The sequence below is a fragment of the Strix aluco genome, chromosome 18 (assembly GCF_031877795.1).
Source record: "Strix aluco isolate bStrAlu1 chromosome 18, bStrAlu1.hap1, whole genome shotgun sequence".
Classification (NCBI taxonomy): Eukaryota; Metazoa; Chordata; class Aves; order Strigiformes; family Strigidae; genus Strix; species Strix aluco.
Window position 1 is genome coordinate 7,147,552 of NC_133948.1, and position 13,015 is coordinate 7,160,566.

At 49.0% G+C, this 13,015-nt stretch overlaps 1 protein-coding gene across 2 annotated transcripts in view; it reads left to right on the forward strand.

Moving 5' to 3' along the window:
* Positions 1-1,691, forward strand: part of MMP17 (matrix metallopeptidase 17) — a 68,580-nt gene extending 66,889 nt beyond the window's left edge. For both annotated transcript variants that reach the window (XM_074844101.1, XM_074844102.1), the window contains exon 10: positions 728-1,691. In XM_074844101.1, the coding sequence (XP_074700202.1) occupies positions 728-1,056 (329 nt within the window). In that variant the 3' untranslated portion in view covers positions 1,057-1,691. The remainder of the gene's footprint in view (positions 1-727) is intronic.
* The last annotated feature ends 11,324 nt before the right edge of the window (positions 1,692-13,015 follow it).

Here is a 13,015-nt window from a genome sequence, read left to right on the forward strand (position 1 = left end):
GACCTAATGGTGTAATAGTAACCGTTAAACCAGGCAGAGGGGAGGGACATTTCCAGAGGCTTTTCAAGCTAAATTTCCAAAGCTGTTGAGAGCAAATCATCGTTCACATGGGTTGGAGTCCTCCCTGAGTGTGGGAGCTGCTTAGAGAATTCACAACCTCCCAGTTCAGAGTGGAAAAAACCGCACCTGAGAGCAGCAGGCTCCCATGGTCCTGCCACTCTTGGGTTATTTATCTGAGTGCAGGGATAGCAGCACACCCCAGCTCATTAGCAGGTGGATGAGGTCTTCTTCAGCCTTACCATGCCCTGTTACAAGACTGTCTACTGATGGTGGATGAGGGATGTGTATGGTGTGTCCAGCTGTGGATTTACTAGTGATTTTTACCCTGCACACCTTCAGTACCAGGGGGATGCATCTGCTCTAGGACCCGCCATAGAAGAGGTGACATCTCACCACCCGCCTCCCATCTGCCTGGTGGCTCCTGGCTGGTATGAGAGATCCTGGCCAGGTGTAGCATCATCTTTTCGAGCATCCTCCTTAGCAGCCACTATGCTCTTGCAGTGAGAGGGGGTATTGGCAACAAGCAGTGGTATCGCATGTGCCTCGCTCCCCAGGGATCAGCTGGGGTGGGAGTGCTCCTCTGCTGCTCCAGGTGCTCCTGTGCTCTTTCCACTGGGAGAGCACTCATTGCCACTTATCTTGCCTTTGGGTTTTGGTTTCTTCGCAGGCGCAAGCTACTTCTTCCGGGGCAAGGAGTACTGGAAAGTGCTGGACAGTGACCTGGAAGCCCAGCCTGGTTATCCCCAGTCCATCGCTAGAGACTGGCTGGTGTGCAGCGACATGCAGTCCGACGCCCCAGAAGCAGCCGGGAGCAGCAGGACTGGGGCACGCTCCAAACCAGGGCAACATGACGAGAGCCGCTCAGAAAACGGCTACGAGGTCTGCTCCTGCACCTCGGCCTCCCCATCCCTCCGGGCCTGCCCTGTGCTCAGACTGTCAGCCAGCCTTGTGCTGACGAGCGTGTGGACAGCAACACTGATGTGTGCAGCCCTATGACATCTCATCCCGCAGACGAGATAACGCCATGGTGCTCCAAGGAGGGGAGGTGGACACGATCCCGTGATGCTAACTGTTGCAAGCAGAAAAACATTCCTAGGAACATGCCAGTGAAGGGTCTGAATTCTCCATGAGAAATGAACACTGGGTTTTGTTTTTTTCTTTTTATTTTAGTTTAAAGGTCTAATAACTGATTTTGAGTTCTGCACCTTCTTGTTCCCCCATCCAGTTAAAGCTGAGAGCAGCCTAACGTTGAATTTAGAAATGTTCCATAGAGATGTGTTGCTTTGGATGTTTAAACACGGCAAACAAGGGAGGGGAGAGCTATTGTGATTGAAAGGGAGCAGAAGAGATGCTTCTGAGGCAGATGGCAACATCCCGGAGGAAAGGCAGCGAGGCTATAGGCGAGAGGCAGTAGTTAGATGCTGACACAATGTACACATCCTATTGGATGTACTAGGTAGAAAGAAACTTTGACTCCACTAAGATTAACTGCAAGGTGATCATTTTACTGTCAAATGTGCCGTGGTCACTCATGTCTTGGTAACCTGTATCAGTTTCTACAGGTCAGAAACACCTTTGCCTTTCAGAAGGCAGTGCAGCTTCTCTTTGTATCTGAGTCATTTGAATTTAACAATTTCTCTAATAAACCTTGGCTGCCTACACCGAGCTCTCCCAGTCCTCTGCCAGACCAAGCCTGCCACCTGCAGTAAGGTGCTGACTGCTGAGGCTCAGGCACAGCCTCACCTCTCTGCAAGGAGCAACCTTGCTGAGTGCAGCCAAATGAGATGCAGTTACACCCACCACCCCAGCCCAATCCGTGCACATGAACCCCTGCTCTTGGCATTCCTGTTTTGGGAGGGATCAAGATGTATCACGTTCATTTGTGACCATCATACCTGGCTGCGCTGCGGAGTATGGGCTGGAGGGGGGAGGGATGCTGCACAGTCAGCCTCAAACTCTTCTTGATGCCTCTGCCAGGAGTTTGGAGCAACAGAAGCAAGTTCAAGTGCTGCATTAGGATGTTCCTGGGGTTTTTTTTCTCACTGCTAATCCATTGTCTGCAGTATAATTTGGGTATCTGAGAGTCCTTGAAAATGGGGAGTGAGAACCTGTGCTAGGAACTGCAGTAGAGATATCAGGAAGGCCAGGGTCCTCCAGTCTGGTGTTGTTGAGGAGGGTTAAAGGAGAGAAATGGGCAGCAGCCACTGTAACACACTGTTCTTCTCTGCTCTGCTTCTGTGAAGCTCCTACAGAAACGCCTCTTGCTGCCTCTGCCAGGGCCAGCTCCTGGAGGGACTCGGCAGCAGGCAGTAAGCCACAGGCAGTGTCACTGCGGGACCCAAGGCCTTGCCACTGGCCCTGGTGCCAGCCAGGGCTTCTGCCTCCAGCCAGGCATAATACAAAGCCCTCCACGGCACAGGGGGAAAGGCAGAAGAGCACAGTTGCCTCCTGATAGAAAAAAGGGGTCACCTTGAGTTTCCCTCTCTGCTGTTTGCATTTTCTAACAGTCCAAATCATTTACACAGTGCAGCTATTTTCAGGACGATGTGCTACAGCGTGATGTTATGAGGCATGAGTCAATGGAAAACTCCCATTAAACCATTAAATATCCCTAAAAAAATTACAAACCAAAAAACCTCACACGTAGCAGCTCCCTCTGCTGAGTAAAGCTGCCTCTGGTATTCCCACTGCATCAGTCTTGCTCTGCTCAAAGCAGCTCCCCATCCCACCTCTGCCTGCCAGGCGGAGCAGAGGCCTCAGGGGCAGGGCGTTGTGGGTTGCCATCGTGGGAGATGGGATTTTCCTTTGGTTCACGTTGCTTTTCTTCCTCTCCCCTCTCATGTCAAGAATACATGGTTTTTAGTCCTTGCTGGGGTGACACTGCATGAATGTCAGCATGTTATAGATTCCTCTTGGAAGTGAGGCCAGGTAGGAGCACAGCATCTTGGGGAAAATACCCTCTCTCTTTTTTTTTCTCCTTTTTTTTTTTTTGTCTTCCTCTACAAAAGGACTATCCAGAAGCTGCATCTGAAAGATCAGAGGAAGCAGGGATGTGGCTAACAGTGGCTTTTCCAGCCCAACCAAGGAGCCTGTTGTGGTGACAAGGACTGGTGGCCCCACAGCCATGCTGATGTGGTCACACTGGTGCTGGGACCCACACTAACGGGATGTCAAGTTAATTAAGTTTATTTAACATGGGGGGACTGTGATTTATAAAGCAAGCCTGTGGAAAGGCTTTCAGTACGCCCTTCTCTACTTCAAATTATGCATTTTGATGATCAGAAATGGAGCAGGAATCAGGGCTCTGCTGCTGCTGGACAACCCTTGGGGAGGATGGAGAAACGCTGCTGTCTCCTCCCAGCGTGTGGCTTGCTTGGCCATTCCCCCGGCCACTGGCAAAGCTGCTCTGCCATTGCCATCAGCTCCAGATGCGACCGCAGGAGGTTCGAGCTCCCCTGGATGGAGCCAGGAGCTGGAGCATTTCCCATTGAGGTCACCAGTTCAGCACAGGGCCAGCTGGGCTGGGGCGCTGGGGGCAGATGTCGGCGGCACAAAGACACCCTTACAGTGAGTGTGCTGGTGCTCAGGGTGCTGCATCCTTCTCCCATGGAGACGCAGCAGTTCTGTCTGGGTGAAGCAGTGCGGATCCATTGGTGAAAGGGTTTCACATTTTACAGACTCAAAGCAAAGGTGGGGTGCTCTGTGGCACCAGGTGGGGCTGGGAGGGCCCTGAGGCTCCCATGTGGTGCCTCTGCAGCTGCCCCCCTGCCCCAAGCACGGTGTATTTGGAAATCCCCAGCCTGTTCCAACCGCATTTGCAGATGGCTCATAGGGTCACGGCAATAGGTGTAAATCACAGCATGACCCTGGGGAACTTATTCTCTTGTGTTTTCCTCTAAAGTCAGGCTCACCGCCTGTTTTTCTGGGTGTGGGGAGGCTGGGCAACATCTCCAAGAGGGGCTGAGTGGGTGCACAGCCAACTAACAGCAAACATGTGCATGGGCTGGGGGCTGTACCGCTGCCGGGGGCTGCAGACCCCTCTCTGGGGGCACAGAGGAGGTGGGGGGCAGCAGGCTGGGTTTGGGCAAGCGGCAGCATGGGCATCCCCGGCTCGGCCACGGGAGGACAGCAGAGACAGCCACGGGCACCTGCTCCTGGCCCGGGGAGCTCTGCCTCCAGGGGCATAGTCATGGTTCCTAGTGACTTAAAAATAAGACTGTAATATAAATGCAGTCTCTGTACTCCAAAACATTGCTGATTCTCTGCTGCCGGGCTCCCTGGCACCATCCCTGTGCCTGGATTCCTCTGGTCCTACCCAGAGCCCCTGGACCATCTCCTCCACAGCAACACCCTTAGTCTTAGCTGGAAAAGCCACCTCCACCCTCCAAAAAAATAACCTGAGCATCATATTCCTATTGCATATTGCCCAGTCTGGATATTTTCCAACTCTTTAAATTCTCAGAGGATTTTGTGAGGTCATTTCAGGGTGGAAATATGTCTCCTATGTAATAGGAGTGATGGGAATTTAAAGGGGGGGCACTGGCCATCTGAACCCATGAGTATTTAAAGCTGAAAACCTGAGTTTATGGCAGCTATGCTTGCTGCGGCTGGCTCCAGGGTCCCAGTCAAGGTTCTTCCTGGCTCTCACTCCCACTGATCCCCAGGCTCACTCAGACCTCAAGGCCTTTTCTGTTTTGCTACCGTAAAGAAAAACAGAAGGAAAAGGAAAAAAAAAAAAAAAAAAAAAAAAAAAAAAAAAAAAGAGTGAGGTGGGCAGGAGCAGTTTTAAAATGACAAAGTCATAACAATGCCTGGATTTTAAGAAAATTAATAACAAGTCATCTCAGACAAGACCTGGGACTTAGCAGCTTGACAAACACAATAAAGTTATTGAGGAGAGACTCATCTTTACTTGCTGATTCAAATCATAAGACAGGCATATGTGCTATGAAAGATTCCTGCCTCCCACAGCCCCCTTAGAGCTGAAGGGAAGATTCTCAGCCCTTACCCCAGAGGGCTTTTCAAAAATGGGACTTTTCGCTTTATTAAGAATGACATTTCTCTCCTCAACCCTCAGTTGAGTCAGAAAAGGCCCTTGCACAGCTGTGGGGCAGGAGAGCAGGTGGTGGGGATCAGCCCCACAGCTCAGGTGGAGCTGCTCTGGATGATGCCCTATATCAGCAGGTGGGTAAATGCTCCTGAAATCTTTCTGCTTTGCTGTGGTTCCTGGAGATGGAGCTTTTTGCTTCTCAGATGGCCGTTTGGGTGAGGACAAATACCAAAGTTGCCTCTAGCCCTGCCACCTTGCTTTTTCCATCCCCTCTGCCAGATGAATGTGGTGCATGAGCTGGGGCTGAGTCTGATGCTGCTGTAAGCAGTAGAAGCAAGCCCAGGGGATGTTTTGTCCAGAGGAAGGGGATTTGTCCTGGCTCTCCATGTCCCAGCAGTTCCTGGTAAGCTTGGTGTTGTGGATCACTTACTTGCTCTTCTCTGAAATTTCTAGACAGGGGGAGTTGGCTGGCCTTGTGGGGCTGGAACAGGCTAGGGGAGGGGTATAAGACAGCAAAAACCAGAGTACATAGCTGAGTAATAGTCTATAAGAAGTTCAACTTGGGCTAAGAATAGGAGAGTATATTAAAGCTGGATGGTATGTGGAGGATTTCTGCAGGCATGTGCTAGGTCTGTAAATGGGGAAGCAGAGAGGCTGTCTCTGGATCTTCTGCAGTATAATTGATTACTGACCTTGTGGCACTAACAAAATTACTACAAGAGCTGCCAGAGCAGTTCCCTGTCCTCCACCCAAATTTCTGGTCCCTGGCTTAAAAAAACAAATCCCAAACCTCTGGGATTTATGATCCTGTCAGCAGTGAAACACTAACTTGGCACTAGGTTGCCAGCTCCCAGGGGTTTATTTCTCAATGGTGTGGAAGGATCTGAGTTTCTGGTTTGTTTGTTTGTTTTAAGGGCTTTGAGCTTGATCGCACACCCAAACCAGTTAAATAAAATGAGGGCCAGGCTTTTGCTGGGACAGTGATCAGTCTGCTCTGAGCAGCTTTTGGCAAGCATGGCTTGGCAGGGCAAGAGCTGCATTGACAACAGGGCCACTTTGTTGCGGTGAGGGCAAGACTTCACAAGCTTCCCAAGGAACTGTGTCAAGATTTATGGGTTGTGCTGCTTGAGTTGTGGCAACTCGTCTTTGGGCTTCATGTGAGGAAATGCACATCCTGGGGAGAGGCCTTCCCACCACAGATCTGACAAGCTGAACCAAGCCAATGTGTTGTGCAGCTGGAAGCCTTAGGAGCAGGAGGGTCTCTTGCTCTAGATCAGACATTTGGTCTGTTCTCTGTCAGAAAAAGAGGAGGGTTTTGAGGGAGCACGGGTGATGATTGTGGCAGCCTGTTTGTATGCAGGGCCCCTCCACTAAATTTCAAAGGATGGAAATGCCCTGTTTTGCTTCTCACCCCATCTGTACTGCAGAAATAGCCAAGTCAGGATGGCCCCCGGCACGTTCTCCTTGAGTAGGGCAGGGAGTTACAGGGCAACTCAGTGACAATGTCTCCTTCCTCTTCCCACCCTGAGAAATTAATGGTTGCTGCGGACCTCAAGCTGGGTTTCTCTGGAGAATAGAAAATTATGGTTCTGGGTGGTCTTCGTGTGGCAATTGTCCATGACCAGCTGTCTTAAAGCACCATGGCCATCTCACACCCTGCAACACCTCTGCTCCATGTTCACTTGGATGAGAGCTACACGCTGCGCACACCAGCTCCTGCGCGTCAGCAAGGAGGCAGCACTGTGGGATGGGTTTGCTTGTTTCCAAAGTTGCCAGGTAATGGAGTAACTGTGGCCAATGCGGGCTTGTGACGAAACTGGGCTCCTGCCTTGACAGCCTGCCTCTGAGCAGTGCTCACAGGGAGGGGTTTCCATGAAACTGGTGGTAACTCTTTGCCCCACTTATTTGCATATCTGTGCTTGAACTTATCTGAAATGTCATTACTAATGCTCAACCCAGGCTCTTAACTGCTCTAATTTCCTGAGCACAGTCAGAAGCAAATCACCTACTCTCACCCTCCCTTTTTTCACTACTGTGTTCATCCTCCTTTTTTCCCTCCTCTGCTGACATGAAGTCCTCCCTCCCCATTGCAAAAATGCCCAGGTCAGGCTGGAGTTGATGGTCTCTTAGGAAAGAAATTCCTGGAGCTCTGCAGGTGCCAGTGGTTAGAGAGCCTCTCATATGTCTGTATAATGGATGACCACTACCCCTTAGAAGATAGCATGACCTCAGCCCAGGGTCATGAGGAGCAGGAACACCATATCATATTTGGTGAATCTCCAATAGTCTGACCTGGGAATATGAAGCCGGGAGAAAGCAGTACTGTTGTGACCCATGAACATCTATGGAAAGGAGATTTGCGTGATGGGATTTGACACAGGTCTGTGGTGCTGCTTTAAAACATCTGTCCAGATGTGCATGCTGGGCAGCAGCAGAGTTCCCAAGCTGCAATGAATATGTGTGTATGGAGATCATGAAGAAGAGTGGAGCAATTTGGCTGTAACTCCAGATGCTCAACTGGCTGTTTTTTCTGAGGTACCCCTGCAAGCAAGTGAATTCCTGTTTCTCCCAGCCCTGTGCCTCAGAGGGGCGCAGATATTTGTCTTTCCAGGGAGGAGAGAGCATTTCTAGTATTCAGCAAGAGGTTGCACAGTGCTCCCATGCCCACTCTCCATCATATCCTCCCTTCTATCATGGGGGATGTGGGAGGGGGACTCTGAGGTGTCCTTATCACATGAGTGCAGTTTGCAGTAAATCTTGTCCAGAAACAGGACATGGATCCTATTCTAGTCTCACAAAAACCACAATGCCTTATGTATGCCACTGAGTCTTCTACTGAAAGAGAGGGGGCTGACTTGGGAGGGAGCAGCTCATCAGGAACGCACTTCCTTCATCTCTGTTGGCTCTGGAAGGCTTTCATGATCATCTACAACCAGGATAAACAAGTGAGATCAGAAACCCCCAGAGCAAAAGCCATGCTCAGGCAAGTAGAGCTTTGCAGGGCCCATGCTAGTCCTGTTCTGCAAAGCACATACCAAACACTTGGCACCTCTTGCATTTATAGGAATGAAGTCATGTCCCTGCTGGCCTCCATCTCTTCTGGGGGTACCAATAGGCCCTACCTCTCAAAGCTCTTCTCCCTGCAAGCCTGCCAGGGCAGCAAGCTCACAGCTGCCCTAGGAAGCCTGTCTTGAAATAGTTTCATTCTGGCAGCATAAGGCAGTGGAGCCTGATTGTTATTCCGAACCCTTGGGTCAAGCAAGGTAGCAGTGACGTAATGGAAGAACTTTGCTCTGTGTGCTCTGTCACAGCAGCTCTGAAGTATGGCTCATCTGTCAACTGCCCCACTGCCATCTGCATCGAAACTTGTGTCGTTCTGTTTGTTGCTGCAAAGGGGGGTGGCCCCAGTGCTTCTCTTCCCCTGGCATAAGTTGTTTCTCATTAACAAAATGAAATGCACTTAACCACGCTGCCAAAGGTGATCTGTTTGTTTACTGTTGTCTGCCCTGCCGGGAGTCAGCGAAGGCTGCCTTGCCTCCCACATTACCATAAGTGCAGGGCTTTGTGCTTTGCCCTGTTCTGACAGTCCCTTTGGTGTGGGTGGGATGAAGTGCCTGTAGCTGTGCGAGCCAGCACCTCTACAGATCCTGGGCAAAGCCATTCCGGGATAATGTCTCTCCTTCCGTGAGTATCTGAAGACTGCTACAGGTTGAATTGGCAAGTGCTTGCCAGGAGATGTTGATCCCTTAGTAATTCCCGTCTCCTCGGGTCCCAACACGAGGCTGCCAAGAGAAATGGGCTTGAAAAATATCTGAAGGGGCTGCTTTACCAGCTCCTAAGAACTATCCCTCTCTGTTATGCTCCCAAAGCATAGGAAGTGCTCTAATGCTATCCTGAGCCTTGCAAACGCTATTAAGGTGTTGAGTTTTAATTCAGCTCTGCTTCCTACTTGCTTGTCTGTGTCACTAAGGGTGAGGCAAACAAATACTTGCCAGCAGACTCCACCGAAGGCATAGCTGTGTGACTGCCTGCCTGTCTGTCCTTGCAAGGCACATGTGTTTATGTGCACGCTATCTCCAGCTTTGTTTGGACTGGGCAGGTGTGCCCAGTGGAGCTCCTGGGGGTGTAATTGTGTTGCAGAGAGAAAGTGCGGTATTGTTCTCTGCCTGGTCTCAGGGCTGTCACCTCACTTGAACCCAGCTTCTGTAGCGTATTGACAGAGATGGATGTGAAGAGCTCTGATAAATGTTAAGAAATAATTCAAATACATTATCAGTGAATATCCATCATAGCACCAAACTTTTGAAGGCTGACAGTTTGGGTTGCTGTTCCCAGTGCTGCAGAATAAGCTGAGCTTCAGAAGATTGGTTTGTGCAGCTGCTGTGTCTGGTTGAGCCCATCCTCATGGGCAGAGCAGCAAAGACAGTGTTGTTGTTGGACCTTCTCCTTCACTTCTTTTTTCCTGAAGTCATGAGTGCAGAGCAGATTATATTTTTTAATGTCAGAACAAAAGCCAAAATGCAGTATTTAGCAAACCATGCAGAACTAGGGCAGGGTGAGCAATAGGAGAAATACTAGAAGTTAATTCTAATCTTGTCTTTTATATTGATTACAAGTTATGCCATTAGGGACTTCTACTCTAAACTGGAGACAAGCAGCCCCTTGTGATTGCTGGTGAAATCCAGTGCCAGGAGGGAGAGTGGAGCACCAACCAGCTGGGGAGAAGTTGCCTTCACTGGTGCTCGGTCCTTATCCCCTGTGCAAGTGCAGGTCACTGGTCACTACCTGCTGGTAGGTGTTTGACTCAAGGGCTGTCTTCTGAATTCTCTGCTCAGTGCTCTCCAGCTCCCTGCCTTGGGCTGTGAGCCAGGGAATCAGGCCTATCAATATGGGCTGTTTGTTTTTCCGCAGGCTGTTTAAATTGCACCAGTACTATTGGTCAAACCAGGTCTGCTCATGGCCTCTTGATCTGCAGGTGGAGGAGGCCTCTGATGTCCTGCTCCTGTGATTTTTGAGGATGGGGGAACATCCTGCATGAGTTTCCAAAGCACCAAACAGAAGGTGACCACACTGTGACTACTTTTAAAGACAAACTAGCCCTCCAACAGCAGTGCTGTGTATTTGGACCTGTAGTAGATATAAAAAGGGGAGGGAACAAGCGTGTGGTCATGAAGCCAGGGTCACTGAGCTCTCCAGTGGTCCTGCCCTTGCTCTGAAGTAAAGACAGGAAAATACTGTTATTTTGAAGGGTGCTGTTTGTCTGGTTAGTGCTTTGCTCTGGTCAAGTGGTATGTGACCAGGCTGAAGAAGTTTTGTGGAAGGTCCAGCTTTGGACCACCTGAATTCTTTCTCAGATCTGGAGTCTTTCGGTCATTGGTTCAGTTTCCTCATACCCACCAGGAGGAGGATTTACCCGATGGAGTTTGTCCTGTGCTGTTCTTCATGATCAACAACCATCCTTGATCTATACCCTGATAAGTCTCCAGGAATCAACTTGCCCTGCCTTGATAAACCTACCTTTCCTGGTACTCCAGCCCTGCACACATGGGAACAGCATCTGCCTCTCCTGTATGCTGGATTCGGCTCATACCCAGCTCTGTCTCTATTGCTTTTCTCATCCTAGCAAAAACAAATGCAATCTGCTAGCGTGTATGCTGCAAGAGCCCTGCCAAGAACAAAGGGAAGTTCAAATATTTGTGTTGGGTTGTTACTCTTTCCATTCAGGTGATAAATGACAGGCTTCAGCAGAGTCCTTTGGTGCTGAGTGCAGGATTTCCACTGTACTGGCTCCAGCTCCACAACCTCACCAAGATGAAACGCCTACAATTAACAGTTGGGTTTTAACTTGGGGGGTAAATGACTGAGGGTGATTGAAATATGGCCTTTAAAAAAAAAAATCAGATTTTCCCTGTGTCAAATGAGAAGTGTCTGGTCTTTATGTGCAGTTTCACACAGAACAGCGTTCTCACCATGAACTCTGGAGCTCTGTTACTGATTTCTGTCCTAGTGCCTGGGATGGAATCTATCAGTCTGCACGCAAATACTTCAGAGCTGCCTTTCTTTGGAAAGTCCCAAGCTCAAAGCCACATGGAGGCCTGAGTTTCTCTGGGACGGGAACTTGTATTTCCATTTGGCTGAGATAATCAAGGAGCCAAAGATGTTTGCTAACAAAGTAATTAATGAACTTCAGATCTTTACTTCTCGGTATCTGGGAAGCTGCTGTGCTTCAGCAGTTGGTAAACCCAGGAACAGAATGGTGAAACAGCCCCAGGTATGAGCTAGCTCAGAAAACATGTTGGTTTGGTGTCACTGGGCTCATTCAAAACTCGTGTGATAAAGAAAGGAAAGGCATAATCCAGCCTTATGGGATCTTGCATGCCAACGTGCCAGCCAGATCAGTAGCAAAGAGTTGCAGGGAGTGCAATCATCCAGTGCTCCGGCTACTGCAATACAGAAACGTTATGTAGGTTAAATTCTGTCTTAACACAGACGGACAAGTTAGCCATCGGGGCAATGAGTGAGATTTTTCTTTTTCTGTCATACTAAAATAGATGTTGTGCAAGATACTCATGCGCTGAACACCTGCAGTTCAAAAAAAAAATATCCCAAGGAAGCCCACACTGCTCTGTCTTGTGGGGTCTGCTTGGCTCTGCAGCTTGTGGTGTTAGTTCAAGAGCAAGGCTCCATGACAGAGGAAGGGACAGTGGATGTTTTCTGCCCTGGGGCACTTCACCTGGCTCAGTTCAGAGGGACAGGCATGATGTGCTGATGGCACTTTGGCTGTAAAGTGAACTGGGAATGTCTCTGGGGTTTTTCTGGTAGGATACGCAAGGAAGTTTTTGCCAATTCTTGCAAAAAATTATATAATCTGTGGCAAGGCTTGATGACTAACCAGATGGCATTTCTCAGTAGCCCACGCCTGGAGATCTCCATGTGCTCTTCTTTGTGAATTCTACCTTCTTTCTTCCCTCCCCCCTCACCCCCCTTGGTCTCTTTCTCTGTATTACTTTGGACCTTCCATTACGCCCGGAAAGTCTCATTGCTGCCAGCCTTTCCTAGCATCAGTCTGGACTGGATAACTACCTGTGCTTGACAAATGCTGATTGCCTTCTCAAGTTAATTTGGTATTTTCCATTAGTCCCACCATGAGTTTTCTGGCTCAGAAATTTCTTATCAGGAATTCATTAGCCCTGAAACATAAAGGACTGACTCCTCAGGTTTAAATACCATCTATAATTACCTTCTCTTTGTGCTGTACTTTGGAAGAGATCTCTAGTGTTCCATTTTACACAGCAGGTAGTACTCCCCTAATATTATAACACAAAGTCAAATCATCTGTACTTCAGGTAACTGAAAAACTATCAAATCTCAAGAGCTTCAGGAAAAAAAATAGCATCAGAGATGAAGCTTTTACTGGCTTCCTTTTTCTGTCCTATTCATTATACACAACAGAGACAAGGAGCACTGTTTGAGTTTGCTTCAGCTGCTGTCTGTATTTCCAAAAAGGATCCATTTTGGCAGACTCTTTAAGCTCCCTCCTCCTTACTTAGGTCACTTCTGAGATCATGTAAGAGCTGAGGAATCTCCCAGTAGCCTGCTTCTCTAAGTGCTCTGTCCTGTTTTGCTTCTAGGCTCAGCCTGACACTTGACAGTCAGGCCTATCAGGGCTGTAATAAAAGTATGTATTAAAATGTAGATATTCCAGGCAGAGAACAGAAGGTGCGTAGAGACTATATTGTCCACACTAGAAATGCTTTAATTCAATTTATTAGCATTATAATGACCCTAACCTTCACTGACTGAAGAGTGGGTAGCTGAGGGCTAAATCTACTGCCTTTAGCACTGGCAGTGGGTAAGGGTCAGAGACAAGGGCACAAGGAAATAACTTTGCCAAACATTTTTCAA